This window comes from Rutilus rutilus (genome assembly GCF_951802725.1).
Source record: "Rutilus rutilus genome assembly, chromosome: 22".
In the NCBI taxonomy this organism is placed as follows: domain Eukaryota; kingdom Metazoa; phylum Chordata; class Actinopteri; order Cypriniformes; family Leuciscidae; genus Rutilus; species Rutilus rutilus.
Genome location: NC_140227.1, coordinates 2,621,857 through 2,637,071, shown reverse-complemented (window position 1 = coordinate 2,637,071; position 15,215 = coordinate 2,621,857). Strand labels below are relative to the sequence as shown.

Sequence of the window (15,215 nt, the reverse complement as noted above, 5' to 3'; positions counted from 1 at the left end):
ATGTGTGTGACTGATTTCACGCTACAAGAATTGATTTCAAGTTATGACCAGACGCTGAAAACTAATTTCTGTTTCTCATAATTTATCTTCGATTATAACTTATCTTTCTTTTTTCCTTTTTTTTTTTCATTATAACAATCAAATATTGCGTACGTGGACGCGTTCAGAGAAAATATATCTATTGAAAATATCATTTTAATTTTTACTCCGCTCATGTGAACGAAATTACTAGCTTTAATTATATAAATGTAACAAATTATTATTATACATGATAAATTATTATAATAAATAAAGATCAGAATTAGTCAGATTCTGCTGATCGAGATCACTAAACGAGCCAATAGTTGGAGAACTAGGTAAATGACCCAATCAAGGCACAGCTATAAATGCAAGCTGAGTCTAATTAACACCACACTTTCCTAATGGATTCAAGACTGGATAGACATGGTGAAGACCTAATGCATTTACAAATACTCATTTTGACGTTTAAATAAAATCTAACCATACTTTTTTCCAGTTGTAAGCTGTTTTCACGCATAATGAAACCCTGCTTGTTTTGTAGAGCTGAGGAGCTCTGAGGGCCCGTCGATGTCTGACTTTGACAGAGGGTTTTGCACGGACCAGAGTCTATCTTTATCAGCGCTTTCATCCGACGGGTTCCTGAGGCCGAGTAAAGGTGTTGTGCTGGAGTATTCAGAGCCCAACCCGTGTCTGAACTACTCCACGAGTCTTCTTTCACCTTTAGTTGCCCTGAAGAACACTCTCTCCCCGGGCAACAGTCCAGTGCAAGGCAAGTCCTCCACGCCCTACGAGAGAGTGAAGGTTCAGAAGCCGATCCTGGGAAGCTCGCTGGACCTGTCCTGCGTCGACCTGACCGTCACGCACCCCTCGTGGGAAGTGTCCCTCGTGAAGGCCATCGTCGAGAGCCCGAAGTCGTGTTTGGAGTCCACATGGAGTCCCATTAACCCCTCGGTGCCCCCTGAGATCTCTCCGTGGGCCGGCCCTAATGTTTCCGGGGATCTTCAGCGCTCCTGGAGGGAAATGGTCTGGCAGGGATCGGGTCAAGCTCCTGCAATCCCAGATCTCAGAGAGGAACAGAGTTCATCCAACTTGGCCATTTGATGGACGCCCTGCTTTAGGTGTGTATGCATGCTAATCGGTGTTGGGGAACGTCACTTTTTAAAAGTAATGCATCACGATATTGCGTTACTCCCCCAAAAAAGTAACTAACTGGGTTACTTTTTATGAGAAGTAATGCGTTACGTTACTTTTGCGTTACTTTTTCTCACCTGGCCTTGTTTGTTTTTTAATAACAAAGTTAAATTTTTGGCGAATGTAAAGGCCCTTTCACACCAAAAGTGAAGTGAATGAGCCTCAGGCTGAAGGAAATGCATATTTACGTACATGTTTAAACCTTTAAAGTAATTAAAATGAAAGAATAATAGGATACAGGAGAAGGAAGTTCAACACTCTTATTTCTAAATCATACCTGAAGTAGCTTTTGTTTATTGGTGTGGTTGAATTCGATCACTGAAGGCCAGCAGCAAAGACATTGGTTAATAAAGTGAGATTAAATGCATAAAGTATATTTGTGTAATTTAATATAGTTAATTATAAAAGTTTTGTGGAAATTTCTGAGATTACATTTTACTGTTTTGATCCATTTTGAGGATTACTGAATGTTTTCGTGGCAGTGAGATGAGTAAATGCATGTTCACATTTAGTCTAGAACTAAAATACACACACACACACACACCACACACACACACACACACACACACACACACACACACACACACACACACACACACACACACACACACACACACACACACACACACACACACACACACACACACACCTCACTTTATTTCTCAACATCAGGACAGGAGAGATGTCAGTCAATAAATGTAAAAAATTAACTAGCGTTACTACTTTTAAAAAGTAACTTGGATATCTTGTTGTAAAGTGAAAAAGTAATGTGTTACTGGAAAAAGTAATCTGATTACATAACTCAAGTTACTTGTAATGAGTAACTCTCCCCCAACACTGATGCTAATACCAATCCTTGACGTAATGAGGTTCTAACCTTCTGCTTTGTTTTACAGGTGATGCGACGCTTACTAGAATGGCACCTGTGATTTATGTAAATGTATTTGTACTAAAAGTGTTTATTTAATGTTTTTCATTAAAGTGTTAATGCCTTCAACATTTCATTGTACATTTCAATGTATTCATTGTAAGTGTATGTTACAAACAATCTACTGAAGATTGTATTAATTGGGGGTGAGTGAGCTTCACGCTGCAAAAACAAGGGAAATAAGTATGATCTTGTCTTCCAGTCTTACCTCAAGATTTCCTTTAAGCAAAATGACTAGATAAATTAAGATATTAAGTATTGATCTCTGAAGAAAAAAAAAAAACGCATCAAAATGAGTTTATGCTTAAAATAAGAAGATATCTGCCAGCGGGGTCAGAAATAAACTTGATTCAAAGGGAAAACAGGATTATTTCTCTGACCTCACTGACAGTCATTTGTTCTTGTTTTAAAGCAAAAACTTAATTTTGATCAGTTTTTCAGAAAACAGGCCTTAACATCAGTCAAGCAGTTTTGGTTCTCAAGTAAATGTTTATTTAAAAAGATATTTGTACTAGAAAACAAGACAGAAATCCTGAAGACTTTTGCAGTGCATAAAGCACGTGAATGACTTCAAAAACATGTTTCGGTTTCAATGTTCTCTCAGTCATGTGCCAATGGAATAAAGCAGTGGTTCCCAACCCTGGTCCTGGAGGAGCCCCAGAACTGCACGTTGTAGACCGTTCACACCTGAAAACTTGTGTTTTGGCTGTTCATTGAAACCGCAACAGCAATTTGAGTGCCTGAAAATGCAAACTTTTGAAAACTGGATTCAAAGTGCAAGTTTCTGAAAGCAATCCTGTCATCTCCGTGTGAACTACACTAACATGAGTTTGAGAAAACAGTGGTGTTATTGGGCTTCAGTCTACAGGGGCGTAGTGTTTCTGGATCCATATGAACGGGAACCTCTGTCGTCTGACCGTGAAGCACTCAAAGGAAAAATGTTTCCCTTATTAACCTGGAACCTTATTAACCATTTCAAGACCTGAAATGAGTGTGTCAGATGAGAGACATCACAAACAGGGGAACTCAGGGACAGAACTGACAACCACTGGCATAAAGTCTCACATGCTTGATGTCAGAAATTTCTCAATCTCGAAGATTGGATTTGGATGCCAATGTGTGTGTTTATACAAATATGTTCCAACATGAGAAAAAGCATATTTATTGAAGAAAAAAAAACTCAATGTTACAAGAAAGCTTGTGAATTCTTTAAACCATAGGCTTGGAAAGTTCAGATGAACCACACCTGACTGTATGTGTATATGGTTCTACTGAAATATATATATATATATATACATACACACACACACACACATCTCCAAATCAAGTCCTTGCTCCACGGTCTGCCTGCTTCAATACATGTTGAATCTTGCTTCTGTGGTGTCGATATCATGCTCCTTCAGGAAAGAGAAAAAAGAAGCAATATTAAAGCCACCATAAAATCAAAATGGACAATTCTTTTTTTTTAATTTTTTATATTGCAGTGTTTTATTATAAATTATTTATCGGTGCACATCATTATTGTTTTAAATTCATGTGTCTCAAAATCTTGAATCAGAATAACTTCCTCTCCCTCTTGCAGCATCTCTACTCTTCTCTGATGATGAGGGCGGGGCAACCTGTCACTCACATGAGATCCACCAATAGCAAACCACAACCATCCAATCAATTCCACACAGACAAACTCAAGCCCCGCCCACATTTGTTCTTGTTCCAGAAGCCGTTTCACTCAGATTTACATTACAATAGGGAAGAAAAGACCAACGTGGCCTTCCCTTTCATGATGACTTAAAGATAATAATTCACCCAAGAATGAAAATGTTGTAATTTTCTCCCGCTCATTAACAGTTGTTCAAACCACTAATTATTTTCTATCTTCCGTCAAACACAAAAAGAAATTTTGGGCAGAATGTACAAGCTGCTCTTTAACATAAATCCATAAAGAACCAATAAAACATCACACAAATATCATAAAAGTAGTCCTCCTTAAGGCTTGTGTGTAACATTATTTAATCTAACGTGATATTCCATAGTATTTTAAATTAAATTTAAAGTCCCCCTGTAGTCAATAATTCTATCACTAAAAACTCATCTTTGATCACCAAAATGACATATTGAAACTTTTTTTTTTGTATGTGTGTGTGTGTGTGAAAAAATGTCTTCTTGCCTTAAAGGGATACTTCACCGATTTTTCATATTAAACAATGTTATTCCCTTAACTAAGACGAGTTGATACATACCTCTCTCATCATTGTCACCATACTTGGTCGTGTAACTACTCGTGTAACTGTATTTAAATAGTGAAAGCGTGGAGGTGTTTGGTCGCTTCTAGCTTCATCTCTGTCTGGATCCTAATGAACAGGGCTAAGCGCTATCAAAATTATTTCAAAGTGTGTTTTTGAGACTGTCTTTGGTTCACTGCAGTTTTAAGGAGAAAATACTCAGCAATGGTGTCGACTTAAGAATTTACACATGGTTTGTCTTAAAGCAGATTAAAAACACCACATAGACACATAAACAACATTAAAAGCTGGATTTTCACCACAGGGGGACTTTAAGATCTCAGGCACTTTACAGTATAAATCACCATCCACTTACGTTGTGTGGAACATTTAGCCTATCCTTTCCTTTTTATGGTTCACAGAAAAAAGAAAATCCTACCAGTTTGAAACATGTGGGTGCACAAATTACCATACCAATACAATCTTTACATTAAAGAATGTGTGTCCAACTTACTACATTGAGCTTCTTGAACTCCACCACCTGGAAGAAGACGTGCTCCAGTATGTGCTTGGCATCTCTCTTGTCCTTGTCCAACTTCCCCGTCACTCCTAAGATGTCTCCACACTTACGTACATAAAACTCAAGATCATCATCAGTACCTTAGAGAAGACAACGCAACCATTACAAATCGCCACCCGCTCAAACTCGAGACGATGACAGCATTACAAATGGTTCTGTGCATTCGGAGCCAATGGAAAGAAACTCACATTTGTTTGAGAGCTGAGCCAGCCTCACTTTCTCAGAAGAAAAGGTCTCGTCAAGGTCAAAAAGGTCAAGCATGGGTGGGCGAAGGTCCCTGAACGCTGGCTGAAAGACCTGAGCACAAAACAACGCCTCAGTCAAACACAGATCGTCTACAAACACACTTTAAGGCATTTCCAGCAGGGAATAATCAAAGTTGAGATTTAGAGAAACTAAAGTCAGTGGACAGTGTGTGGAGAGCTGATGTGATGAAGACGGACTCACGGCCGGTTGCAGAAGAGGAAGAGGAGTTTCAAACTGAGGTGTGATCAGCTGGAGAGCTTCATGTTTTACATTCAGCAGCTTGTAGGCACTAAAAATACAGACTTTCATTAGTTATTAATATTTCAATGCATGTCTGATTGGTCAAGCATTAGTAGTGTAACAATATATCGTAATACAAAAATGCAACAATATGTATTGTGTATATTTCACCCAAATTAAAATTTAGTGTCAGTACTACATTAAACTACTAAATATAATGTTGAGTATAATGTATAATAATGCAGTGGGGGAATATTTGTGTGTCCTGATAATGCCAAATGTCTGATGTTACCAGTAAAAGTGTCCTACATTATTATAAATATATCTAAAAGCATATTCATCTAAAACAATTCTGTGTTTTCAGCTTCAGAATCATGAATATTGTTATTCTGGTGTCTCTATTGTCCTGTGCTTCGGGTTTCAGCACCAAGTCTAAACCGATTCATTTACACACACTCAATGTAACACCAAATTTAGATTTTTAATCAACAGTTAATTTAACCTCATGTTAACATTTTATCATGTGTCTTGGAGTAGTGTTGCACGGTGCACCGATACTTCAAAAGTATCGCGATTCTCGGAAATTAAAAACGTCACGATACCTAAATTTATTAGTATCGATACTTCTAAGAATGACCACGTTCCAGATTTGTAAGGCCGGCGACACACTGGCTGCGTGGCGTGTCCGTTTTTATTTCAGCTCCCACGTTTAGAGCTAGGACACTGCCTGCGTGATGCACGCCCGAGCCGCGCGGAAAACGCGTGCATGCAAGAATAGAACCGACGCCTATTTTTCACGCATCACGCAAGCGTGTTGGAAGCGTTTCCAGGCAAAATAGAATAGGAAAAGATGTTTCTATGTCATTTTGACACGAATACATATTAATAAATTACATTTTGATGTTTGAAAGTCTAGGTTTTGACATAATGCAGATATAAATGTTTAAAAAAAAATCGATTTTCAAATACTGCACCTCTCAATACAGAACGAAATATTCTGTAGCCTATTTTGCCGTCAACACTGCCGACGTTGTCTTTGCTGCTATATATTTATGTTTAAACATGAAGTATAGGCCTTCCACAACTCTCTCCCCATATGTCAAATATATCACCAGTGAGGCTTATCATATGTTGTTACCAATATTAGGCTAAACATTGTTTAATATAATCGCTGTTCATATTTTTATTCAAAGTTCAGAATCAAGATAAATTTATTACCGGTAACTCTTATGTTTCTTATGATAACTGAGATAATGCTGCTAAATTTAATATTTTTTTACCTTGAATGTCATTGCTCTAATTTATTTGTTATATTTTTATATTTCATATTTTGTTCAAATGTTTAATAATTCTGCTGTTCATATGTTCATTTATTAGTGTGTTATATGATTAGAATGTTGTCCCGGTTTTAAAATAAAGCACAGCGATGATATTTGAGAGTGTTTCCCCCTTTTCAGGAAAAGTATCGAAATCGCAATTCTTGACTTGGTATCGGTATCGAAACAATCATTTTGGTATCGTGACAACACTAACTTGGAGTATTGCAATAATATCGTATCGCGAGTTCAGTATCGTGATATGTATCGAATCGTGACATGAGGGTCTCGTTACACCCCTAGCGAACACACAAACTCATGCCCTTGTGACACTGTTTTCTATCGACTCGAGCACACAAGAACAGTTCAGTGCATGACCGTGTGTGTTTATGTCGGAACACAACATGAAAGCCTCTTTAGGAAATGTGCATCTTACTCCAGGACAGAGGGAAGAGTGTTTGTGTGCAGCTTTAGCAGAGACATGTCAAACAGGGATGTGAAATCTCGCGGGTTCTCGTCTCCCTCCTGCAGACACACTCTCAGACGGTCGGACAGACTCCCGGTGTCCGGAAGCATGGTGTAGTCTGTGATCTGGGAAAAATTAAAGGAAGACTTGTCACCTCACAGTCCTGAAGCGTGACCTGTGTGTTCTGTAGTCGGGTCAGATATACACTACTGTCCAGAAGTTTGAGAGCTCACAGTAAAGACACTTAGAATGTTAGATTTCTATCTGTAAATGCGTTTATTTAGAACTTTCAATTTAAAATGTATCAGTTTCCACAAAAATATGAATGTTTCCAACACTGATAATAATCAGAAATGATTCTTGAGAGCAGCAAATCATCATATTAGAATGATTTGTGAAGGATCATGTGACACTGAAGACTGGAGTAATGATGCTGAAAATTCAGCTTTGATCACAGGAATAAATTACACTTTACAATGGCCCAATCCCAATTCTATTTTATACCCCTTCGCCTACCCCTAACCCTTCGCCTACCCCTTACCCTTGCCCCTTGAAACAGAGTGGCAAGGCATAGGGGTGAAAATATTCCCCTAAGAAATGGGACACCACTACTACACCGTTACACGTCATTATACGTCGTTGCTAGCGCCTACGTCACAGGAGATGCGCCAATGTTTATCACAAACTTCCAAGATGCCGTCGTCAGCTGTAGTCTTGCGTAAGTTACAGCTATTTTTTTGCATTTTTCTTCTGAAGTTCGCAGAAAACAACAGAGATGACGATATCTTCGACGCCTAATGCTGCGTTCACACCAAACACGAATAGAGTGTCTGGCGCGAGTGATTTCAATGTTAAGACGCGTTTACGCGCGTCTGGAGGTCGTACGGCGCAAATGAGGCGTTTAGCGCGGCGCCTCATTCGCGCGTCCACTTCGCTTCAAACTTTTGCTTTTTACACGCGTCATATTGTTAACGAACTTTAGCGATTTTTTGGCAACCGTTTATTTGAATAACACGACCGTAAATATGAACACAAGATTGAATGTGACATAAAGAAAATGATTATTGGCAGTCATGTTGCCTCTGTAGCCGGTGTATGCAGGTACATTTCTCATACCCCTTCATTTGAAGTGTGGTCCCGAAAAATCTTCGTTTCAAGGGCTATCTGGCCCTTCCCCTTACCCCTACCCCTACCCCTTACCCCTACCCCTCCAACCAAAAGAGAATCGAGACAACCCTACCCCTTCACGGGAACGCGCAAAACGGAGGGGTAGGGCCAAGGGGTAGGGGCAAGGGGCGAATTGGGATTGAGCCTTAATATTCACATGAATAAATTAAATTTTAGCATATATTAAAATAGAAAACAGTTACTTTAAATTGTAATAATTTTCCACTGTTTCACTGTATTTTTTATCAAATAAATGCAGCCTTGGTGAGAATGCAGATGGTGATCATAATAATGAGCCCAAACTTTTGAACAGTGGAGTCTTGTAACACAGATATGAAGGTGACCAAGTTCGCTCACCTCTGGGTCTTCTGCATCTATCTGGTTGAGAGGAACGCTATCGGTTGTAAGCCACTGGAAAACAACATCCTGCAACGTACACATTATATTATTGCATGAAAAAACAGTACATTCTAAACAATAAGCACAAAAGTAACTGAGTTTTTACATTTTATGAAGGACATGAGAGCGGTGCTTGCCCATGCAAGGATCACCACCACAATCCTAGGTGTTAAGTTGTTAAAGTGTTTGTTAACGTTTTGCTGTGTGTTTGCTAGGGTGTTCAGTCTGGTTAATCTGGTACTGTAATAACGGCAATAACACATACAAAACAGAGTCAGCACACTCCCACAAAACATTAGCTGACTTTATTTTGTTTTTGTTTTTTATAAATCTTCGGTTACGCACCAGTATTTTAGATACTTTTGGATGTGTGTGCTTTATATGCTTTTAAAATAATAACACATCTCCTCGGTAAAGGCTGGAATATACCACACAACGTTTAATCTAAACAGATTTTCAAACACTTGGCATCACACACTTGCCGACGTTGTACATGGTTACTAAACAATTGAGAATCACACACTAACAGTCGTTCAGAACAACAGACTTGTGCAGAAATAAGCCCTTTTTGCCAGGAAACGTGTGATAAATGACAACAATATGTGTTCAAAAACATGTTTGAGATCATCTGACTGGATGAGAGTCTGTGCACTATGAGAATTCTGTCAACTGTAGCCGCGTTTCCATTACCCTTCAAATTGGCCAAATTGAAATTGCGAATTGAAAATACGCCCAATGGAAACACGTCAATTGCGCAAAAACTCTGATTTATCGCAAAAAAGTTTTTTGAGGAGGTTTTTCAGGCAGTTCGGAAAATAAATATTTCGCAAAACTGCAATGGAAACAGTTTTTGCGCATTTACAGGTCACCTGACGTAGATGACGCGGTGTGTTTGGACAGATTACGAGACAGAGTTCTTTATTAAATTCATAAAAGACAGAAGAATTACAGGAATAATGGATTCTAAACCTCAAATAAATGCCGCAATCAAAGACCTCGAAGCAGAAATGAGGGAGAAACACCCAGAAACTCCTCATATGTGCCGCTCACAAGTAATAATAAGGGTCGTTCCTTACCATTAATGCCTGGAAAACACACATACGTCTCCTTTGATTAATAATAACGGCTAGTGCAGTGGCTGGGATATAGTACATAAACCTACCAACGTCCGTTGCAATGGCTTTTGGAATGATTTTAACTTATCACGAGAGGAAAAAATGAAGTTTTAGTCGCATAACATCAGTTAATGGAAACGCCGTCATTTCGCAATAGTTTTTTGTCGACATTTAGAAGAAAAAAAAAAAAAAAAAAAAAAATTGCAAACGTTTTGTGCAAATTTGTAATGGAAACGCGCCTTGTGACTTTACAAAATCTGGCTCGGACTTTCAGTGACAAACTGTCCATACTGCAAATCAGGGCAAAAATCTGGACAAAAGTTGTGTAGTGTATTCCAGCCTTGAGCCTCATGATTTGAGGTTATCATCCATGGCACATACTGTGCAAGACGAGCTACTGTACGGGTGAAAGTTTAGGGTTAGGGGTTCTGCAAAACGACTAATTTGCAATTAATCACACTTTGAACAAACTCCTAACCCTACATTTTCGCCATCAGTATGAGTGACATTTTGCAATAGCAAATGAATATCCTACCATGATTTTACTGTTCTCCTCCTTGTCCAGGTACTGGTCACTGAACATGTGACATGATCCCAGAACTGCCAACTTGCCAGCGTTCTAGACACAAACAGAGACAGCTCAGAATAAAGCCCAGTGAGCTGAACACAGGTATGACTGAGGTGTGATCATCAGAATGACTGCACACACACCTTAGGCTGATGGAAGGCGAGAACAGGCCTGTTGAGTGGAAAACACACGGAGCCAGTGGACAGGACGGCCACCGCAGGCTTCATCACATTTAATGTGGCCCCATACGGGTAAACGAACGTAAGTGCCCTGTGTAACCATCAAATAAAAAGTCGTTACACATTCTGATGTGGGACTTTAAAGTGCCCCTATTACGCTTTTTGGGATATTATCTTTCATGGAGTGTGTGATAGAGCTGTTTGTGAATGTAAAAGATCTGCACAGTTTTAAAGATCAAAGTGATTCTGAACTGAAACGAGTCGTCAGTAATTCCAGTCTCACTTCCTGCTGAATCTGCGTAGGTTTGTAACAGATTTGCATAACGCCAGTCTATGTTCTTCATTGGCTGCCGTGAACAACGTCTACTTTGACCCTCAAACACTGTAGTTTATCTGAGACTGGAAGAGTTTGGTTCGTGTTGCTCGTGTGGAGAATACGCTGTTTTCTGCTGACAGAGCAAATCCACTTTAGCTATGTTTCTCACTTGCGAATTTACCTTATGCACAAAATGTGAATATTGCATTATTTTTTTTGCAAATAAAGCACCGGTTTAATCCCATGTGTTCTAGAGAACAAAATCCTCATATCCTGTGGAATTGGCACAAAATGGAAGTTGCTGCATTCAGGCTCTTTTCCCCTCCATCATAAATGAGTTTGTCTCAGGGAAACACAACAAACACTGTCATGTCCTCTAGCGTTCGGATGCTGGTGTTTGGGAACACACTCGTATGAGAAGCTTCTGGAGGGAATTAAACCAAATCATTCTGATCACAGATATCCTAATGAGCGTTTGGTTTCTGACACGGTCGACCAATCACAACAGACTGGGTCATCTGACCAATCAGAGCAGAGCAGCTCTCAGAGAGGCGGGGTTTAGAGAGACTGAATCCTTGATCGAAGCGTTTCAGACACTGAGAGAAAAGAGCTGATGTTGCAGTGGAGATTATGAGGAAATAAAGCGTTTTTTGAGCTTGGATGCTTGTAAACCTGTTGTAGGAGACTCCAAAACAACCCGAAAACAGCATAAAAGGGGCACTTTAACTGTAAAACCACTGTATCTCTGTACGGTTGGTAAGACTGGAGAAACTAAAAGAACTGGAAGAGAAGAAAACCTTACAGGTTCCTCCTCAAACATAGATCAACCTCTGATAACATAAACAGAACATTCAGCTCAAGCTTACTGTGAATTATTCCCCGAATTTTCTTCATCAATCACCCCTGTGACCACTTTACCAGCGGCACGACTGATCTCCCTGGAAAAAAGAAGATGATTAAAATCATTAAAATCATTTAGTTTCAATATAATCTCCAAACAAATTCACAGAGAAACATTTCAACACACGTGGGAGACACAGACCTGTTCAGAACACCATTAGACACAAGAGCTTCTTTGGGATGGAAATATTTATAATAGACGTTCCTTATTACTGCATCTGCAAATCCAATACAAAAAAAATATATATACATTTCAGAATAATGTTTAAACTTGAACACACCTCTTCCCAGATGAAAATATATAAAAAAAAAATAATAATAATTCAAGATTTTTATGAGGCACAAGATAAAGAATGTCAAGGTAGTGGACGCCCCATAACATCATATTAAAGAAAAATAACTTTATAAAATAGTTTTAAAATATTGTTCATAGCATAATATCATAATGACAAGATATTTGGGGGAAATTTTATTCTGTATCTTGAGATCTTGACTTGAAAAATATGTTTGAAAAAATATATAGTTGTGTCTACGCAAATGTTTTTAATGTGGAAGGAAAATTTCTTTTTATACCACCTGACATTAAATAAAATTCGTTAAATCAAAACTTTTAAAATGGTGTAAATGTTTTTCAAATATGTATATATTATTGTTTTCTGTGTGTATATATATATATAAATATATATATATATATATATACACACACACCAAAATATTTTTTAAAAACAGCAATAACCATTTTCTGAATTAACGTAAACATTTTGTTTTAGTTAATGAGACTATGATGTACAGGTGACATTAAGACCAAAACACACTTACCATTGTTTATCATAATGCCAAACTCTTCCAGGAGGAAGTTGATATTAGTGTCATATTTCATTTCTCCTCCTTCTCCGAGCATCACCAGAAGAGCTCCACCACCGTCCAGATACTGCTTAAGAACCTCCAGCTGAAGCACACAGCAAACACACAGCAGTTTCACAGCGAAGCCTCTGGTGGCGTTAGTCTGAACTCATCCGTACGTGTGCCTCAGATCCTCACCTCAGCAGCAGTGAACTTCTCTCGAGGGCCCGCAGTGATCCATAGCTTCACTCCCTGGAGCTTCTCCAAGCTGAGCTCCTCTTTGATGCTGAGGAACATGCATAGTTTAGTATGGAAGCTTGTTTCTGCCACGAAATAAGATAAATAAATAAATAAAATCAATTCTAAGTAACTTTTTTTCTCTCACAATTGTGTTTATATTTCACAGTTGCAAGTTATAAACTTATAATTGTGTGTTTACATCTCACAATTCGGACTTTTCTGTCCTAAAAATTGCGAGATATAAACTTGCAACTGTACCTTTTTTAGTTTGCATTTCACAACTTTGATGTTTTTCCTTGCAATTCTGAGTTACATCTCGCAATTCTGAGTTACATCTCGCAATTCTGAGTTACATCTCGTAATTCTGAGTTACATCTCGCAATTCTGAGTTAGATCTCGTAATTCTGAGTTAGCCTACATCTCGCAATTCTGAGTTACATCTCGTAATTCTGAGTTACATCTCGTAATTCCGAGTTAACATCTCGTAATTCCGAGTTAACATCTCGTAATTCCGAGTTATATCTCATAATTCTGAGTAACATCTCGTAATTCTGAGTAACATCTCGTAATTCTGAGTTACATCTCGCAATTCTGAGTTAGATCTCGTAATTCTGAGTAACATCTCGCAATTCTGAGTTAGATCTCGTAATTCTGAGTAACATCTCGCAATTCTGAGTTAGATCTCGTAATTCTGAGTAACATCTCACAATTCTGAGTTAGATCTCGTAATTCTGAGTTAGATCTCGCAATTCTGAGTTAGATCTCGCAATTCTGACTTTTTCCCTCAGAATTCTGAGTTTATTCCTCACAATTCTAACTTTTTTCTCGTAATTTTGAGTTTACATCTCGTAATTCGTAATTGAGTTTACATCTTGCAAGTCTGAATTTATATCGCGCAATTTTTACTTTTTTTTTCTCAGAATTGTGACTTTATATCTCAAACCTTTACATCTTGCAATTCTGACTTATCCCCCTCACAATTCTGAGGGGGAAAAAAGAGTCTAAAAAATATTCTGTAGCAAAACAAGCTTCCGTACTTCAGTAACATTGGTTTAGTCATCTAGATTGGTCTAATTTGAATATGAAAAGTAAGACTGATCACCCCTTGGCAAAATGCTAGCTGGTCAAACTAGTTTTTTAGGGGTTAATGGGAACATTCATTTCTAATGGGTATTTTATTAGCATATCTGCAAATCCAACAAAATGTCTGCATAATTCCTGTTTTGTGATATAAATAGGGCACATCAACAATGTAGTGAATAAACCTCCTTAACACCTGTAAACATGTTTACATGCGCCATTTAAGAGATGTCACCTTTGAATCTTCCATTGTGCTCTTAATTTCTTCTGCAAGGACTTATATCCAGAGCTGGAGGTGAAGAGCTCTCGTTTGGATGCGTTGAAAACAACGATATTTCGTTGCTCTTTGTCCATTGCTGGCATATGGATCACAATATTTACAGATGGACAGATTACTGTCTCTAATACACAAAGCACGATGCTTTCGTCGCTGTTTTCCTCACAGGCTGATGTATTTAATATTTCAATACATTATCGCCTCATGACAACCCCGACGTTGAGCGACAGCAACAGCAAGAACTGCAAAATATACATAAACTGTAATTATTGTGGATTATCATGTCACCGTTATGAGCGGCTAAGCTAGCAAGCTAAAGCTAACAACTCTCGCTACACAACTGATCAAATCTGTTAAATAACGGGAGAGTCATAACGCGACGTCATTGTACAAAATGTAAATGCTTCTAAAAAACGAAAAAGGAATAAAAGTTACCACAGAATTCCCCAAAATGTGGTGGCCGTGAGCGATGCATTGTGGGTATTTATGGACAACACAAGTGTAACCAGGGGAGCTTCCTTCATAGCAACTGTGTTTGCGTACTTGTGTACTAATCGTTTTAAAAGTGGCTGAGTCAATTATGGATGCCCATTTCCCATATATAGGTTATGAGATTTTTATGGCAAACTAAGTCATAACTATGTATACTAGGTGTTTTTTTTTTTTTTTTTGATCAAACGTTGAAACTACCATTAACCAGGTAACCTTTGAGAAGTTAGCAACACAACCTATAATAAAAAAAATAAGTAGAAAGTCAGATGAAATATTAGTCAGGAGTGACCTGATAGGATGGGATGACAGAAATATAATTCAGCTTACATGACTGCCTTTCAAATATGGGCATGCAATATTTGAGTTGAAATTATTTTATTTTACTTCTAGATTAGGAAAGATTGGGAAAATAGTTGGTCTAGCAAAAAA

At 38.2% G+C, this 15,215-nt stretch overlaps 2 protein-coding genes across 2 annotated transcripts; one reads left to right on the top strand and one right to left on the bottom strand.

Annotated features, from left to right (window-relative positions):
- The first annotated feature begins 414 nt into the window (after positions 1-414).
- LOC311281454 (uncharacterized protein) lies at positions 415-2,211 on the top strand. Its single transcript, XM_084394394.1, has 3 exons — positions 415-447; positions 563-1,139; positions 2,109-2,211. The coding sequence occupies exons 1-2, from the start codon at positions 423-425 to the stop codon at positions 1,120-1,122; spliced, it is 585 nt and encodes a 194-aa protein (XP_084250520.1). The 5' UTR covers positions 415-422; the 3' UTR covers positions 1,123-1,139; positions 2,109-2,211.
- A 1,075-nt stretch (positions 2,212-3,286) lies between these two features.
- On the bottom strand, positions 3,287-14,824 carry ift52 (intraflagellar transport 52 homolog (Chlamydomonas)). The gene is made up of 14 exons (XM_084394795.1): positions 14,730-14,824; positions 14,253-14,536; positions 12,896-12,983; positions 12,674-12,803; positions 11,997-12,072; positions 11,821-11,892; positions 10,603-10,729; positions 10,427-10,510; positions 8,735-8,803; positions 7,181-7,335; positions 5,390-5,477; positions 5,131-5,239; positions 4,877-5,022; positions 3,287-3,537 (listed from the first exon to the last, which is right to left on the bottom strand). The coding sequence occupies exons 2-14, from the start codon at positions 14,378-14,380 to the stop codon at positions 3,493-3,495; spliced, it is 1,317 nt and encodes a 438-aa protein (XP_084250921.1). The 5' UTR covers positions 14,381-14,536; positions 14,730-14,824; the 3' UTR covers positions 3,287-3,492.
- Positions 14,825-15,215: the final 391 nt, after the last annotated feature.

Bases quoted from the DNA above. Each gene is read 5' to 3' on its own strand.
- LOC311281454 (XM_084394394.1), top strand. From the start codon at position 423: ATGGATTCAAGACTGGATAGACATG. The intron at 448-562 runs GTGAAGACCTAA...CTTGTTTTGTAG, and splicing joins TTCAAGACTGGATAGACATG to AGCTGAGGAGCTCTGAGGGC.
- ift52 (XM_084394795.1), bottom strand. From the start codon at position 14,380: ATGCCAGCAATGGACAAAGAGCAACGAAATATCGTTGTTTTCAACGCA. The intron at 8,804-10,426 runs GTAGGATATTCA...TGTACGTTGCAG, and splicing joins AGGAGAACAGTAAAATCATG to GATGTTGTTTTCCAGTGGCT. The intron at 5,023-5,130 runs GTGAGTTTCTTT...GTCTTCTCTAAG, and splicing joins GGCTCAGCTCTCAAACAAAT to GTACTGATGATGATCTTGAG.